The sequence below is a fragment of the Phalaenopsis equestris genome, unplaced genomic scaffold (genome assembly GCF_001263595.1).
Source record: "Phalaenopsis equestris unplaced genomic scaffold, ASM126359v1 Scaffold227015, whole genome shotgun sequence".
Classification (NCBI taxonomy): domain Eukaryota; kingdom Viridiplantae; phylum Streptophyta; class Magnoliopsida; order Asparagales; family Orchidaceae; genus Phalaenopsis; species Phalaenopsis equestris.
Window position 1 is genome coordinate 140,061 of NW_018245017.1, and position 15,989 is coordinate 156,049.

Genomic DNA, 15,989 nt, shown 5'->3' on the forward strand with positions numbered 1-15,989 from the left:
TTAATTCTCATCTTAAAATGGTTACAAACACGTGTTGCCTTCCAAAATAAGAAAAAAATAATAATCTTAGGCAACTTTTTTTATTCTTATCTTAAAATGGTTGCCTACAAATAGTGGGATTTTATCAATTATAATCATCATAGCCTCTAATAACATCTTATGGCAACTAATTAAAAGTGTAATAACCCGACAACATTAGATAACCAACAACATTAGATATCCAACAATATTGTAATAACCCGGGAACATTAGTGACAGAAACTTCATCAAGGAAGTGAATATAAAATAGAACCTCTATGAACAAAAACAGCTGCACATGTTATCTGTAAAGCAATAAAGCATCAAGGATGTATGGGATGTTAAGTTTCAATAGGAATATCAAGTTCTCTTGATAAGCTAGGAATAACCAACCAAGAATAACATCAGCGAAGAATAACCAATTGATGCATGCCTAGATACTAGCTTAAAGCTGGTTCACATGTATGTCGATGCAATTGTAAGGCTTTGTTCCTCCGTCAAATTATAGCAAGTCTAGAATTGATTAGCTTTAAACAGCCAATTTTGTGGATTATCTCCATTAAAACGGGATATGTACTTTCACTGCCAAATGTTTATTAGTGCTGAGTCAATTCTTGAATTTAATCAAGCTTATTCTTCAAAAGTGAATGCACTATCATTCCCCACCAGAGGTGTCATTAGATGTGACACTTGTTGCAGCTTCTATATTCTATTAGATTGAGGAAAGCCTTCATGGAAGTTCATTATAAAACAATGCCAAAGCTGACTATTGCTTTTCTGATCTGCAAAAACGTGTAAACATTCATCCAGAGACCTCGTCATAGTCTGGGTAGCATCAACAATTTTGTGAATTTTGTATGGTGATGCAACTAGGATAAAGTTCTGCCTAAACGAAAGCACCAATGATGGATACCACTTCGAACGGATACCACTTCAAACTGCCAAAGTTTTGTAAGATGGAAATAAAAAAAGATAGAAGGAGAATAGGATAATGATCGTAACTAATTGCAGTTATTAGGATTCTTTATCAAATTACTTATATTAACTATATAAAATTAAAGATAGTTTTATCAAACTTCTTTTCAAACTACATATCTTAACTTTGGTTTAAGTTGCTTTTAATTATCCGATGACAGTTATGGACCTGCAAATGAATCACATCAGCCTCTTTTGACAACATCTACATAGAGAATGTGAGACTAGTTGTAAAAATGTGACAACATCTACATAGATAATTGGACTTATTGTATATGAAATGATAGTCATGCAATGCAATGCAATGCAATGCAATGCAATGCAATGCAATGATGGTGTTTCACATTAGCATCTTTGGACAAAGCTTGTACTCTTTTGTTCAGAAACAAGTTAAGCCAACTTACAACATTAAGTTGAACAACCAACATATTATTATTTTAGCATGCATAAAACCACACATTATAATTTGGCGGAATGAGAATAATACATTCATGTACATGCATTTCACAAGGATGCATGCCCTAAACCACCAAAGTGAAACTAATAAAGTTCAAAAAAGCTCTGGGAAAAGAAGTGTTTCTGTTTTGAAAAACAAAAGAAAAAAAACATATTATTCTTCACAAAGTCATCCATTAAAAAAAAAAAAAATCAGATCTAGAGGCAATAGCCGAATCATAGTACAAACGCTTATATCTATATGAATCACCGCAAAAATACATAATAGCAGCTAAATTTCATATCAAAACTCTTATATAAGTAACCAAGCAGGAATATTGAGCAGCCAAGCGAGAAGATAACACCTCGGTAGCCAAACAACCAACCAAGCAAGAATATCGAGCGCAAGATACCGAGCAATTGACTATCCGTGGAGAAATAAAAGAAGATATTAGTAGACGAACACAAACAACAAACCCTACGATCTCGCCTTCGAAACCCTTTCGTGATTTTGAGAGAAGGAGACGACTCGGAAGAGAAATAGAGCCGAAACAAAACTTTTGAGAGTAGACGAACACAAATGGCAAACCCTAAGCTCTCGCCGCCGAAACTCTTTTGCGATCTTGAGAGGAGAAGGAGATGACTCGGAAGAGGAAGAGAGCCGAAGTTTCGAGAGCGGAGGCTGGAGGGGATTAGGGTTTCTTTAGTTATAAGGTTATATATGCAATACCGTTATATTATTATTAATAATTTTTTATATATTATAATTTATAGGATTTGATTTTAAAAAACAATTGATTAATTATAATTTATAATATTTAATTTTATGAATATTTATTATGTATATATGTATGTATGTATATATATATCTATATATATATATATATATTCAGGCCAAATCGAGCCGAATACGAGTGAACAAAGTTTTGTTTGTGTTTGGCTCATTTACATTTCGAGTTTAAAAATTGTTCGTGTTCGACTCGTTAGGCTTAACGAACGAGCCGAACACAAGCTGCTCGCGAACGACGAGCCAATTTGACAGACCTAGCAGTGCGTGCTGATGGAGTTTTAGCATCAAGTTTAAATTTGATGGATCCTTTGAACGCAACAAGGTACGTTTGGTCGCCGAAGGGTACTCACTAGGGGTGTAAATGAGCCAAAAATGAGCGCGCCATGCTCAGCTCGTGTTCGGCTCGTTTATATTTCGAGCTCAAAAGGGGCTCGTTTTCTTAACGAGCTGAACACGAGCTGTTCACGAACAAAGAGTTCTTTTAACAACCCTAATCATGTAGCCATAAGACGATAAGGGTTTGAGCAAGATTTAAAAATTATTATTTATATTAAAACATCATTTGAATCTAATTTAAGATTTTTTATTCTATTTTCTTAATCAATATTTTAATTGATTATAAATCTTTGTAGCCTTGTAGTCAATTAGATTTTTTTAAAATACTACTTTTATATATATATATCTTTGTTTCAAAGGACGAACACATCTTTGTTCGTGTTCGACTCGTTAACTTATCAAACGAAATTAACGAGTCGAACACGAGCTGTTTGCGAACAACGAGCCGTTTTGCCAGCCCTAGTACTCACAGACCTATGGAGTTAACTATGTGGAGACATTTGCCCCGGTTACTAAGTTAAACACTATTCAGGTCCTCTTATCCATTGCACTAAATCTGAATTTGCTCTTATTCCAGCTTGATGTCAAGAATGCGTTCTTGGATGATGATCTTACAGAGGAGGTATGCATGACTTTCCCCCGGCTTTGACTCCATTGCCTCCCAAGGGCAAGTATGTATATTGAAGCAACCACCACGGGCATGGTTCGAGAAATTCACAAAAGTAATGGTAGGCCATGGATTCATTCAGGTTCAATCAGACCACACTCTCTTCTTCCGACATTCCTCAAACGGCCAGATAGTTATTCTTATTGTTTATGTTGACGATATTGTTCTCGGAGGGAATGATCTACCAATATTGAAGTCTCTGAAAGACATCCTTGCTACTTCCTTTGAAATGATAGACTTGAGATCTCTTTGGTTCTTCTTAGGCATGAAAATTGCTCGGTCATCTCAGGGTATTTGCCTACCTCAGCGGAGATTGACATTTTGACAAAGAACTATCTTCTTATGTGCAAATCAGTTGCAGTCTCGATGGATTCCAATGAAAAACTTTGTGATGTTTATAATGCAGTTTCTGTAAACTAGACTCATTATAGGCTCCTTGTGGGGAAACTCATCTATCTTGCCCTTACATGCCTCGACATATGCCCACGCAGTTGGAATAATCAATTAATTCATGCATGATCTCTATGAGCACCACCTCCAAGCTGTCTATTGGATTCTCCATTATTTAAAAAACACACTGGGCTTATGTTTGTTTTTTTAATGCCAAACCTCTCGTTCTATTGCAATTTACTCAGACACGGATTGGGCTGGGTCTATCCATGATTGACGATCTACCTCGAGGTACTGCTCATTTGTTTGGGGAAACTGGTCACATAGAAAAGTAAGAAGCAGTTTGTAGTTGCTCGAAGCAGTGTAGAAGCCGAATTTCAGTCCATGTCTCTAGGAATTTGTGAGGCTCTCGGGTTATACATCATGCTCCACAAACTACATATGATAGTCACTGCTCCCTTACAGTTGTTCTGTGATAACAAGACTACCATTATCATTGCTCACAACCCGGTCCAGCATGACCGCACTAAACATGATGAGGTTGACCGACACTTTATTAAGGAAAAACTCGAGTCCGAGGAAATTTGTGTTCCATTTGTGTCTGCTAGTGGCCAGCTGACGAATATTTTCACAAAGAACCTTCCTCGATCGCTATTCGATGATTTCAAACTAAGTTTAACTTGACTTACATCTATGCTTCAACTTGAAGGGGAGTATTAGATTATTAGAATATTAATATGCAGAATTTTCTATTAATTGCTTTGATTTGCTTTTATTTACTTTTATTTTGTTTTTATTTGTTTCCTTACTAGTAGATTCTGTAATGGGTATTTATATCCCACTTTGCATCAATAAGATTACGTTTGGTTAAATTCTAACAAAGACTAATGACGAGTATTTATATTATAAGTAACCTGTGGCTTTCTTGTAAAATGAAAAAAAAGGCTTTGACTTTCCTCATTAAGGTGAGCAATTATGTTTTATTTATAGTTATTATTTCATGTTGATTCATTTATTTTAATATGCTTGTGTGACAATTTTGCATACTTTCTTTATCGTCGAGGTTTGTCTGCGCTCACACATGTGAGTACGTTAGTTCGTTCTATTTTAAGAGTGAGTTGTTTGGCAAGTTGATATGAGTTGCTTCAAAAGGAATACCCAAATATTTTGAAAACAATACCTACTTGTCCTTTAAGCTGAGTTCGTTTCAATTCGATACCTTGATTTCTACGGTGAGTTCATGTTAGACTTGTCGAGTTTAATAGACTAACCTTCTTTGGATTTGACTGAATATTTAATATACTTATGATTTGATGATTGCGAATGCAAATTTTATGTTTTGTATTGATAGCAAATATTTTGTACGTACTAGAGATGTACATGCTTTCTACATGAAATAACTATGTTTGCATCCCCCAACGAATATTTATTTTCAGTTTTAATTTTTTTCTCGATCTCAGCTGCTAAGATGCTGTCATATCTTGCTTTCAGCTTGCTGCTGTCCTCTTTTTTGTGCATTTGTGTTTGCATAACCTTTGAATTACTAAATTAACATATTGGTTATTTCTTTGGGCTGGTAATACAGGCAATTTGGGAAGAAGCTTTCAGACTTGGCATAAAAGGTCCGTGGTTCACAAAATCATATTTGGAAATGATTCTGGAAAGCAAAGGTATTATGTTCCTAGTGTTCTACGTTGTATTTATTCGCATCTTTGAAATACATGCAAACAAAATTATTTTTTTCTTTATTATAGGATTAGTGGGGCATTTAGTTTTAACACTATGGAACCAAATGCCTTGTGCATTTTGTTTGGATTTTAATAACTAAGACCAGAAATGTAAAGAAACTTATTTAACATATAAACAAAATCAAATTACTGGAAATAATTTTGATTTGAACTGTATTTGTATCTAACTGCAATAGGTTGATGCATACGCATTCTACTTAACTGCATGCAATGGTATTTTAACATATGATGGGATAAAATTTTAATTATGATATTGCACTATCTGGTCTTCAATGCTGTATTACACATGTTAGTATTTTGCATAGTTGTCACCTTAGGTGGTTATATGGATGATGACACCGTTCTAGCACCTGCCCTAGTGCATTGAAAAAGACTTGCTTTGGAAGGCATCTACCATTCTTAAAACAACAAGCTTTTATACAATCTTTAAGGCCTTACCATTCCTCAGTAATAAGAGTGAGAATATCATGGTTCATGATGAATATGACTCAAAGGAAAACCTCTATCTTATTGAATAACTCAATTGCATTATTACAATCCAAAGTAAAACTATACTTAACATAATACTTTGATCGTTCACTGCTCCTTTCTAAATTATTCAGAGGCTGGTGCTCTTCCTCTCACAGTTTCTACTCCCTCTTTTTTTCTTTTCTTGGTGCTTTGAGGGAGAAGGGTTCTTTTTTATACATTCTTTAAGGTCTTACCATTCCTCATTAAAAAAAAGAGAATATCATGGTTCATGATGAATATGACTTGGAAGAAAACCTCGATCTAATTGAATCACTCAAGTGTATTATTACGATCCAAAGTAAATCTTTACTTAACTTAGCACTTTGATGGTTCACTTGCCCCTTTCTAAATTATTCAGAGGCTGGCGGTTTTCCTCTCCAGGTTTCTACTCCCTTATTTTGGTGCTTTGAGGGGAACGGTTCTTTGTAAATGGATTTGACTATTAGTTTCTTTGTTATTCTTTCAGCATGATATGAACTTTGCTAGACACAACTTGCGACCCAGCCGGGGCTTGGGGAACATACAATCAAGAGTGTAATTAACATTTAATTTACTTTTTAAATATTATTATAATTTCTAATTTATAAAAGAGTCACTAAAAAACCACAAAGTGCACCATACATAAAATTAAATCATCTAGAAACAAAAACATAGTTTGCCAGTAAAGCAACACCTCAAACCAACACATAACGGTATATCAAAACTTAGAAGTAATCAATCCAGTAACCACCATCATAATACATAATGTACTTCCTATCAACAATTGTTCTTCTCCTGTAAATCATCTCTCATTTGTCATTCATATCAATCTAATGTTTTCGTGAAAGCAATTATAAATTTTCAAGAATAAGTTACATCACTTAGTGAACAATTACATTTTTTATGCATTAAATTAATGTGCAAATGCCTTACATTAATGTTCCAAGAAAATATAATTTATTGATAAATCAAGCTGTAGGCTTTCATTTTTAATTTAATCTTTCCTGTTTCAATTTAATGTATTTATCCTTTTTAAACTATTTAAAAAATATTAAGATTACTGTCATACTCAAAGATATCCTTAAAATTTGTGCCCATAGGTATCCTCAAAATTTTCCACCTTAAAATACATTTTAATAATTTCCATTTCTTTTTTTGTGCACAGGCACATAGCATCTCCTACATGTATTATTTGAGAGTAATTCGATATGACTTAAACTTTTACATTACATTTATTTTAATTATCTCTTTTTAAAGTCATTGAACAATCATTTTTTCTTTTTATCATTTCATTCTTTTCAGTGATTCGTTCAACCTACAAAATGCATATAACTAAAAGCAGGTATCTGAAACAATAATACAAGTGTTTTACTTACTAAAACATCAATTTAGTACATATAAGAAAATAATTACTACCTTAATCTTTTTTGCTTGTCTTCTTAACTCACTATCTCCAATCTTATAGGCTGAACTGATCTTCAAACTTAATTGCTGTTATATTTCATTAAATATTAATTCTAAATTAAATAAATTAAACTTTAACATTAATCAACATGTACATTATCTTTCAAAGTGATTCATTCATTGATCTCAAGTTGAATCTCCATTTCTTCAATTACTTAATGATTTTATGTGCACTTAATATCAACACTTAATGAATTTATATATCGGTATGTATGTATGTATATGTGTATGTATGTATGTATATCAGTATGTATGTATGTATGTATGTATGTATATCGGTGTGTATGTATGTATGTATATGTGTGTATGCGCGCGCGTTTATATATGTGTGTGTGTGTGTGTGTTAATTTACCTAAAAACTTTTCGACCACAAGCTAGAGCTTCAACGATAGCTTTCTCTCGCACACACGAGCCGTCTCTCTTCTCTTCTTGCACGCCCGAAGCTTTTTTACGGAGCTTTTTCCCGCACGATCTAACTCCCTCCCTTCTTGTTCCTTTGAGCTCGGTTCGACCAAGCACAACATGCGCGCGCGTCTTCCCTCCTTCCTCTTCTTGCCAGAGCCTTCTCCTCCTCTTGTGGCTTAAGTTCAACACAGACGATGAGCCAATCTCCTTCCTCTTCTTCTCTGTGGCTAGGTTTCAACACGACATGCTTCGTTCTCTTCCTCTTCTTCTTCGGCTTCTTCTTCTTTCTGCTTCTCCCTTCTTTTTTCTGGTTCTCCCTTTTTCTTCTCCCCCTGATGGCTAGGGTACACATGCTACCCTTTCTTCGCCCTTTGCTCTATATGTTCGATCCATTTGAATGAAATGTTGGAATTGTCTTCGACTCCTAAAGACTCCTAAAGACGAAACCGTACTGATGTGCATCCCCTACTAGCTATTCAATTTATTATTATTATTTTAGTTATTACAATTTCTCTTGATAAAATCTTGTCCTTGAAATTTGAAAATAATCATGAAAACAAACATACCTCAAATGAAAAGCTGCATATATCTTTCTTGCATATATGAAATTTTTTCCCAATTTGGATCATTTTTTGATCCGCGTTTCCATAAAACCTTCTCAAATGGAATCAACCTATTTCAAAGCTTTTTAACATGATAATCCAAAAATTTTTCAGGCTTAAATGTAGATCAAATTTGGCTGTATTTCAATTGAGTCAGCAATCATCTTATTTGTGAAGGAAGGTGGATCCAAATTTTGCTTAATGTTGGGATAATCCACAATCAATCTCATAAAAAAGTTTTGTGATTGCTAAGCTGCTATCAATGTTGCAAAAAATCCTGTGCATCATGATAGAACTAAACACATTTAGATTGATATACATTTTTATCTCTGAGAAAGTTAATTTTGGCATTGTTCACTTAGGGTCTGTATGGGGCAGTTGCAGCTTATCCAACTTATCCATCTAGCAGCTTATCCTGATAAGCTGCTGATCAACAGCTAATTTGGATAAGTTGTCTGCCTGTTTGGTTTCACCTTTTGAAAAACGACTGATTTGCAACTGTTTGTGGATAAATGACCATTCTGCTCCTGAACTGAATAAACTGTTGAACTGTTTGGTCTATGTTGTTTGAGAACAGTTGATTTGCAGCTGTATGTGAAAAAATAATCATTTCGGCCACGCGCAGTGGAGCTGCTTGCAAGATTAGTATAATGGAGACACATTCAATATACTAAAATCCAAAAAATACTACATAACAGTTCAAATAAAAGAAAGATATATTCCTTACTCAAAGGCGACTACCACAAAATGAATTGAAATTTTTAATGTGTTTCGATAAACTTGCTAATGCTCTTTATTGCGCAAGGGCGACTATTCTATATGGTAAGATTCTTTCACATTTAATGTCCGCTCTTTATTTCTTAAATTGGAGCCGACAACTCTTGAACCTCATGACAAGTATTTGCATGATATGTTTAAAATAATATGTTATCTACTTTTACATTTACATAAGTGCTTTACCTTTTCTTTTTAACAAAAAATTATTTTCAAATATAAACTCTTAATTTAAAAGTTATAAGGAACAATCATCAGGTTAAACATATCATGAACCTGATCATTTACAAACAAGCATTTGGGCCATTAAAAAACACTGGGAACACATTCAATATACTGAGAACACATTCAATATATTAGAATAAAAAAAAACACTACATAACAGTTCAAAGAAAATATAGATATACTCCTGACTCAAGAGAGACTATCTACAAACCTATTAAAAAACAAAAAAAGATAACAAAATTACAACTAAAATTATAATAATATTCAATTTAAAACATGGGAACGAGAAACCATGTCTTTGGTTTCCCGTAGCAAACTTGAAAACACGACTGTCGTGCGCTCTTTCTTTCCATCCAGCCATCACAAAAGTAAAACACATGTTGAAATCACACATGACCATAACATTTTGTGTGTGGGAGCTATACCGTTCGATGTACGCAACCTTCTTTGTACCTGATAGGCATGCATCGACGTGTATTCCATCAACAACTCCAATACAGTCCTGACATTCAAGTTATAACATTTTAGCATTTGACATGTATATCAATTTCATGTATGAATGTTATGTTAAAGGTATACCTTGAAAACCGACATGTATCGAGTGTCATTTGCAAATTGTGATGAAATGGATTGGAATGATGGATCCTCGGGCTTAGCTATCTTGCATGTCAAACTCACCAGAGCATTCAAATCAATTGAGAATTACCTGCTAATGGTTTCCGATGAATGTTGGAATCGCTCCATTGCTCCTCTAATGGATTCATTCTGGGATAAGATGTATAGGGTTATTGCCAACACTTCTCTTGTCGTTGTTTTTGTTGAGCCGTGCAACCCATAAAGACTTCAGAGTTCATTAAGCTGGTCAAAAAATATTTCTTTCGTTATACGAAACATATTGGAGAACCGTGTGGGGTGGCCCCACAATAACTTACCAACCCATCTATCGCCAGTCTGACTCGACGTCATGTAAGGGGTTCGGCCAACGTATGTAAGATAGTAATAGTACAACAAGGTAATGATTAGTGGTTAACTTATTTTTCATCCATACTATAAAATAAATGAAATGATAATTTGTAAACTTAATAAAAAAGAACTTAAGAAAATTGAGGCGAAACATAGAAGGTAGAATGGTAGATAACAAAATCACTACATAATAGAATATAAAACTTGGTATTCTACCACCAAGAAACAAAGTAATGTGTCCATGACAAAAATATTACACAGAGCTATAGGAAATAAAATACATAATATCCTAAACAGTCAATCATCTATGAAAGAGCACAAGTATTTTAGTCGGAATTCCGTTTCCAACTTTATAAAAAACTGTCTTATGGTTGGGTCTTGTAGCAACTTCACGTAATTTAAATAACATTCTGTTTCTGCCTTAACATCAGGATATGTATTGAGGACTTGAAGACATTCCTCAATTGAGCTGCCTTGCGAGGGAAAAAACCTTGCTTTGCAGGTTTCAACCAGTGTGTCAATGGTGTCTTTGATGAATGCGAACCATTTATTTTTTTTGTCCACCCTGAGACGCTTTGGCACGCTTTTAGATTGAACAACTGTGTGAATTTGGTTGAGACCTCCTGACTCACCTATCTTCACAGTCTCCATGTATTGTGGTGAGACAAAAAACCCCTGCTCATTTGAGGTGAAAGCACGAGCTCCTGTTTTGACAACCTAATGAACATGCCATTTAACTTCTCCTCCAAAACTGGATCAATGCCACTAAATTTGAATTTTTTGGTTGTCGGCACTGCCTGAAATAGATTAAATGATTTATTAGTGAAATCATTACAATGTGAAAATTGATGCAAGATGAAGTATTTTTAGATATATATTTTCCTTTAATCTCTCAGTCCACCAATCCTCTGGTGCATCAATTGCTCGCTTAATTGAATCCCGACCCGATCCCGTTGATTCTCTTTTGAGTTCTTTCAATATTTTCAAATCAATTTTTAATTGATCTCATTTGTTTTTGAGTTTCATCCGATCATAATCCCTTCCAGTAAGTTCCTTAAATTTAATCATAAGATTTTGCCACCCTTTTTTTAATTAAAATATTAGGTGGACCTATTTTCCAGTTCGACCTCTTTTAGACAGAGATCACAAAATATAATAGTGACCTCTCTATTCTACATAGTCGATGATCCAGACACTTTAGTTTTACTCATTCCGTACTGTCAGATAAAAGATTAAACAAGAAGAAATAGCAGAACTAAATAAATTTACACAATCACCCAAGGTCACATGTTGTAGATAGATAGCTCTAGGAAATTAGAAAAATATCTTAATTCCATCTTTCTAACATATTTAGATGAATATGATAATATTCTATGTTGAATTTAGTGTTTTTCATCGAAAACAAATTCAAACCAACACGTGTCTTTGAAGCTTAAACATTGAGAAATTTTAAAGAAGAAAAAATTCACTCGTATCGTACCCCTATGAAAAGTAAAAATAGTAATAGAAAAAATCAAAAAGTTCCAAATTAATTTGTTTTTATAGATCCCAAAACTTTCTTTGTAGTACATAATCCCTCATATTTACTAATGAATATAATAATTGTCAAATACTTTTTGAGCGACATAAATACAACTATCGTCTCAATTCTTGTTTTATTTCATTTTAAGCTAAATCCCAAATTTACTAAGTTTAGGTAGAAATAAGAATTAAGATATTTACAACACCAACATTTACACAAGTTGCATTTATACCAAATAAATAAATAAATAAAAATGGCAGCCAAACATCTCCTAAATTTGCACAACAAGCATTGATCAATGACAGGATTGGACCGGAAGCAAAAACACATACCCTAATACGAGAAATCAAAGTGCTCTAATTGTTTTATTTTTCTTCGATGAAAGCCATATTGATCGAAGCGCTTCAACCAAAAAAACAAGCACAAAAACCGTGAAGATCGGAAGTTCAAGGCTAAGATTGGTAGTTGAAGGCTGAATAAAGAAGTACCAAAAGAAAAACAACAACTTTACCTGATTACGCCTACACTGGGAAGAAAGGTCCGAACTCTTTCTTTAGAAGACCGCCTACATGCTTACCCTAGGTTACTAAAGGGAAACGAGGGGAGGGAAAGGGTGGAAGCTTACATAAATAATCCATAGGTCACGAAAATGAAAGGGGCGAAGGAGGGGAGGGCACGGGTGGAATACTCCCTTTACTTACACAAACGAAAAGCGGATCACGGGCTTCATGCTGCAGCTCGCTTCTCTAAGAAATCAAAAAATAGGATTTTGGAATACACAGATAAAACGTGTGATCCAAACGGCATGACAGCATTTTCAAATGCCTCCCACACTTATAAGCTACCCCAAACGGCCCCTTAATCTAGCTTCGAACTCATTTTCAAGTCACTAATATCTCAACTAAAGTTTTACCGCAAGACAGATTTATTGAGTTGAATATCAAACAGGGTCTTCACAACATATATGATTCAACGTGAGGGGAAGTGTGGAATTCTCAGAAAATATAAGAAAATTTGTTTGGAGGCAATTTAGGAAACTCCTTGATGAGTTTTATTCCCTTCCTATTTCTTTTTTTTTTCAGTTTATTTTTAGAATTATTTCCTTTCCATATTTAAGTTAGATATATTTGGCAAGGTCATGAATTATAAGGGAATAGTTTTCATATATATATCCCTGTTGAGAAGATGCAACCTGATTCTCTTCCCAACACCGCTGTTCATGAGGAAGAACAACTTACTACCTCTACAAATCCAATTGTGCATATACCACCTACTGCTATTGAAGAAGACTTACTTACACGTCAAAACACATGAGAGTGCTCCTTTGATCCAATAACAGATCATCCAGTACAATATGTAGTTGCTTCTAATGTTCAATAATCTGCACAGCTCTAGCACACATTAGACCCAGATCAGGTGAGCCAATCTTCAAAAGAGGAATGATAGATCTATCCGAAGAGGAACAAGAAGAATGGAGACCCACTTCAGCTCGGGAACATATTGGATGATACATTGGTTACTATTGGCAATGAAAATCATCTCACCAACTTATTAGCTTGCTCCTTTTCTAGGACCAGAGACAGAGGCAAAACCAAATTGGGGTGCTCTCTAGCCACCTGATACTATGTATTTCAACAGTTTTAGGCTTTTTCTTTGTCTCTAGTCTACTTTTCAGTATTTTCTAGTTTTGGAACCCTCTCTGTTTTGGTGTGGAGCCATGTTTATATATTAACTAGAAAGAAAGATACAGATACAATGTTTTGAAGGGCCCAAACAAGGCACCCTGTCCACACCAAAACCACAAGTGGTTTCAAAACTAGAAAATACAGAAAAGTACACTAGAGACAAAAAAAAACCTAAAAATGCTGAAATACAAAGTATAAGGTGGTTAGAGAGCAACCCAATTTGGTTTTGCCTCTGTCTCTGGTTTTAGGGAAGGAGCAAGCTAATAAGTTGGTAAGATGATTGCCATTGCCAGTAGTAACCAATGTATCATCCAATATGTTCTCTAGCTGGAGTCGGCCTCCATTCTTTTTCTTCCTCCTGGAATAGACCTGCCATTCCTCCTCCGAAGATTGACTCGCCTGATCTTGGTCGAAAGTGTGCTAAAGATGTGCAGATTGTTGAACATTAGAAGCAACGACATGTTGTACCGGCTGATATGCTATTGGATCAAAGGAGCACTTTCGTGTGTCTTGGCATGTGAGAGAGTCTTCTTCAATAACAATGGATGGTATAAGCACAATTGAATCTATAGCTGTAGTATGCTGTTCTTCTTTGTTCTTCTTTGTTGTTCTTCTTCAGAAACTACAGTGTTGGGAAGAGGATCGGGTTGCATTTTCTCAACAAGGATAATAAGTGGTTGGTCTTTAGAGTGGTTGTTCTTTAGTGATATTCGGCTTAGATGAGGATACAAACGATAACAAATAGTAGAGCTGTGGTCAAACATACTACAATGAGAGCAATAAGGAGGGTGTGGTTCGATTTCAACCTTTTGTCAATATCCGTTGTGAGTGGTTCTAATCCACACCTCATCCGGAGCAAATTGAGTGATATTCTTCTCAACTAACACACAAGCCACAGAGGGTCTGGAGACAACAAACGTAGGACTATCAACATCAACCCTGAGAGACTTACCGTAAACACTTACTAAGGAGTAGAGAATTCCTAAATTAAACAGATGTAATTGTAACCTCGGAAATTTTATCCAAATTGGAATAATAGGGGACTCCGCCTTTGGGTCGAAACCAACAGTCCACTTTAGAATTTTCATATTACGGTTGCCGATTTTGATAACTTTTCGAGAAAAGATGCTGGTATAATCAACATCATGAGACAACTGAATTAGTATGTGCCAACCGTCAATTAAACTAATATTCCAACTGTCCAATAGCTTCATAGCCTCAAACTCTTTCCGAATGATCTCCAATTTTGGGTTACCATAAAGAAATTTCTTCACTAGAGCAAAACGCCAAGATGACGCGAGAGTACTAATTTCAACATCTGTGAGAATAAGAGCAGACTTTCAATTTTTTTCACCAATTTTTTTTATGAAGGTGTGATCGCCACCACCTTCAAGAGCATCGTGAAAAGATTGATGAACATTGCAAGATTTTGAACATTTTGATGAACATTGCAAGATTTACATATACGAAAACCAGTCTCTGATTCTGAAAGAGGAGCACGAGTAGGAATCGAAAGGTCGCCTGCAAGTGTAGTAGCATAGCAACGAATAGCCATCTCTGCCGACAATATTCTGTTAAACAGGAAGCGAGGAGACGTCGTCTGAAAGGAAATGCGAAAATGCGGGCAGAGTAGTGCGACAAACACGACTGCGACCAAGACAGCATAGCAGCAGCTGTGTCGCCAAACCGAGATGACACGAGGACTGTGAAGGAGGCATCCTGGACAGACGAGGACGTCGTCTGGAAAGAAATGCAAAAACTCGGCATGGCGACGTCTGTAATGATATGAAGTCGCAAGCCTGCCGCCAAAAACACGCGAACGTGAAGCACAACAACAACGCGACGATGCGAGCACTGATGCCGACAAAGACGAAACAGGGAAATACAAACGCGAGAGAGATCTGTGTAGCAGAAAGCTAGGGTTCGCCATGAGGCGAAAAATAAGATTTCAGAGATATTTCTCTCCTTAGTTTTCTGTAGGATCTTCTAATCTTCAGAGGATATTGAAATTTCATATAAAATCACTTCGCAACGATGTGAAGACTTGGTATTTAGTCTTACTAATCTTCGTCTTCTATCTTGGAGGAGCTTAAAATATTCTCACGAGGACACAAAATTATGGGATGTTGGTGGAGATGCCTTGGCTACAATGGAGGATATTGAAATCCTTGAAGCTGCTAATAATTCTCTTGTTGAGCCTTGCTTAAAAATAGTGCTTTTTGTTTATGAAGGTGAATGTGTCGTTGATGAAGCCGATGGAGCTAGCACAAATGATGAAACCATTGTTGAATGCATTAACTTCAATTAGTGATAATTGTGCTGTTTTTGACATTTTGTTATAATGTGCTTCATTTCATTATGAATGACATTGTCATAATTGATTTTGTAGTTTTTTGTTATTTTGAATGTAATTTTGATATTAAAAAAAATAACTTTTATGATTATAAAGTTTTCTTAAGTATTGCATTTGTTTTGTGATGTTTTTCGTAGAAAATATTATA

At 35.1% G+C, this 15,989-nt stretch overlaps 1 protein-coding gene across 1 annotated transcript in view; it reads left to right on the forward strand.

The window, feature by feature from the left end:
* The window catches only part of LOC110037914, a 131,746-nt gene that overhangs the window by 20,589 nt on the left and 95,168 nt on the right, over positions 1-15,989 (forward strand). Inside the window, exon 11 of the mRNA XM_020742655.1 lies at positions 5,197-5,281. Coding sequence (XP_020598314.1) covers positions 5,197-5,281 — 85 coding nt within the window. The remainder of the gene's footprint in view (positions 1-5,196; positions 5,282-15,989) is intronic.